The following is a 469-nucleotide window of genomic DNA, read 5'->3' on the forward strand; positions in this document are numbered from 1 at the left end:
GCCGGGGCCGGGGCCGGGGCCGGGGCCGGGGCGGACTGACCTGGCTCGTACTTGAGGTAGAGCACGGACACGATGAAGTAGCCCAGGTCGAAGAGCGGGAAGACGGGCAAGCGCGCGAAGGCGGCCGCCAGCTCGCCCGGCTGCAGGAGCCCCGACAGCTCCATGGCCGCGGCAAGGCGGAGCGGAGCGGAGCGGAGCACAACACCCTTCCACTCAACCGGCCCGGAGCCTGGGGGGGAGAAGGCGGTGCAGCTCCAGGCCCCGCCCCCGCGCGCTCTCGGGGGGAAGAGGCCGCCTTCAGCGACTCATGGGTGGGGGGCGGTGCCACCTGGCGGCCGGGCGCGGATTGGCTGGCAGGACGCGGAGGGCACTTCCGGTTCCGCTGCCGCGGCTGCCACCATGATCGGGGATCTGCTGCTCTGCGGGTACCGGGCGGGGGTATGGCGGTGGCGGGGCAGGACGGGGCGGG

At 74.8% G+C, this 469-nt stretch overlaps 2 protein-coding genes across 2 annotated transcripts in view; one reads left to right on the top strand and one right to left on the bottom strand.

Annotated features, from left to right (window-relative positions):
• The window catches only part of TMEM38A (transmembrane protein 38A), a 9,298-nt gene extending 9,114 nt beyond the window's left edge, over nucleotides 1-184 (bottom strand). Inside the window, exon 1 of the mRNA XM_019513654.1 lies at nucleotides 41-184. Coding sequence (XP_019369199.1) covers nucleotides 41-164 — 124 coding nt within the window. The 5' untranslated portion in view covers nucleotides 165-184. The remainder of the gene's footprint in view (nucleotides 1-40) is intronic.
• Nucleotides 185-358: 174 nt separating this feature from the next.
• SMIM7 (small integral membrane protein 7) overlaps nucleotides 359-469 on the top strand; it is a 1,352-nt gene continuing 1,241 nt past the window's right edge. The window contains exon 1 of the mRNA XM_019513656.1: nucleotides 359-427. The gene's annotated coding sequence lies outside the window, so the exon portion shown is untranslated. The remainder of the gene's footprint in view (nucleotides 428-469) is intronic.

The sequence above is a fragment of the Gavialis gangeticus genome, unplaced genomic scaffold (assembly GCF_001723915.1).
Source record: "Gavialis gangeticus isolate Ggan-Ray unplaced genomic scaffold, GavGan_comp1, whole genome shotgun sequence".
Lineage (NCBI taxonomy): Eukaryota > Metazoa > Chordata > Crocodylia > Gavialidae > Gavialis > Gavialis gangeticus.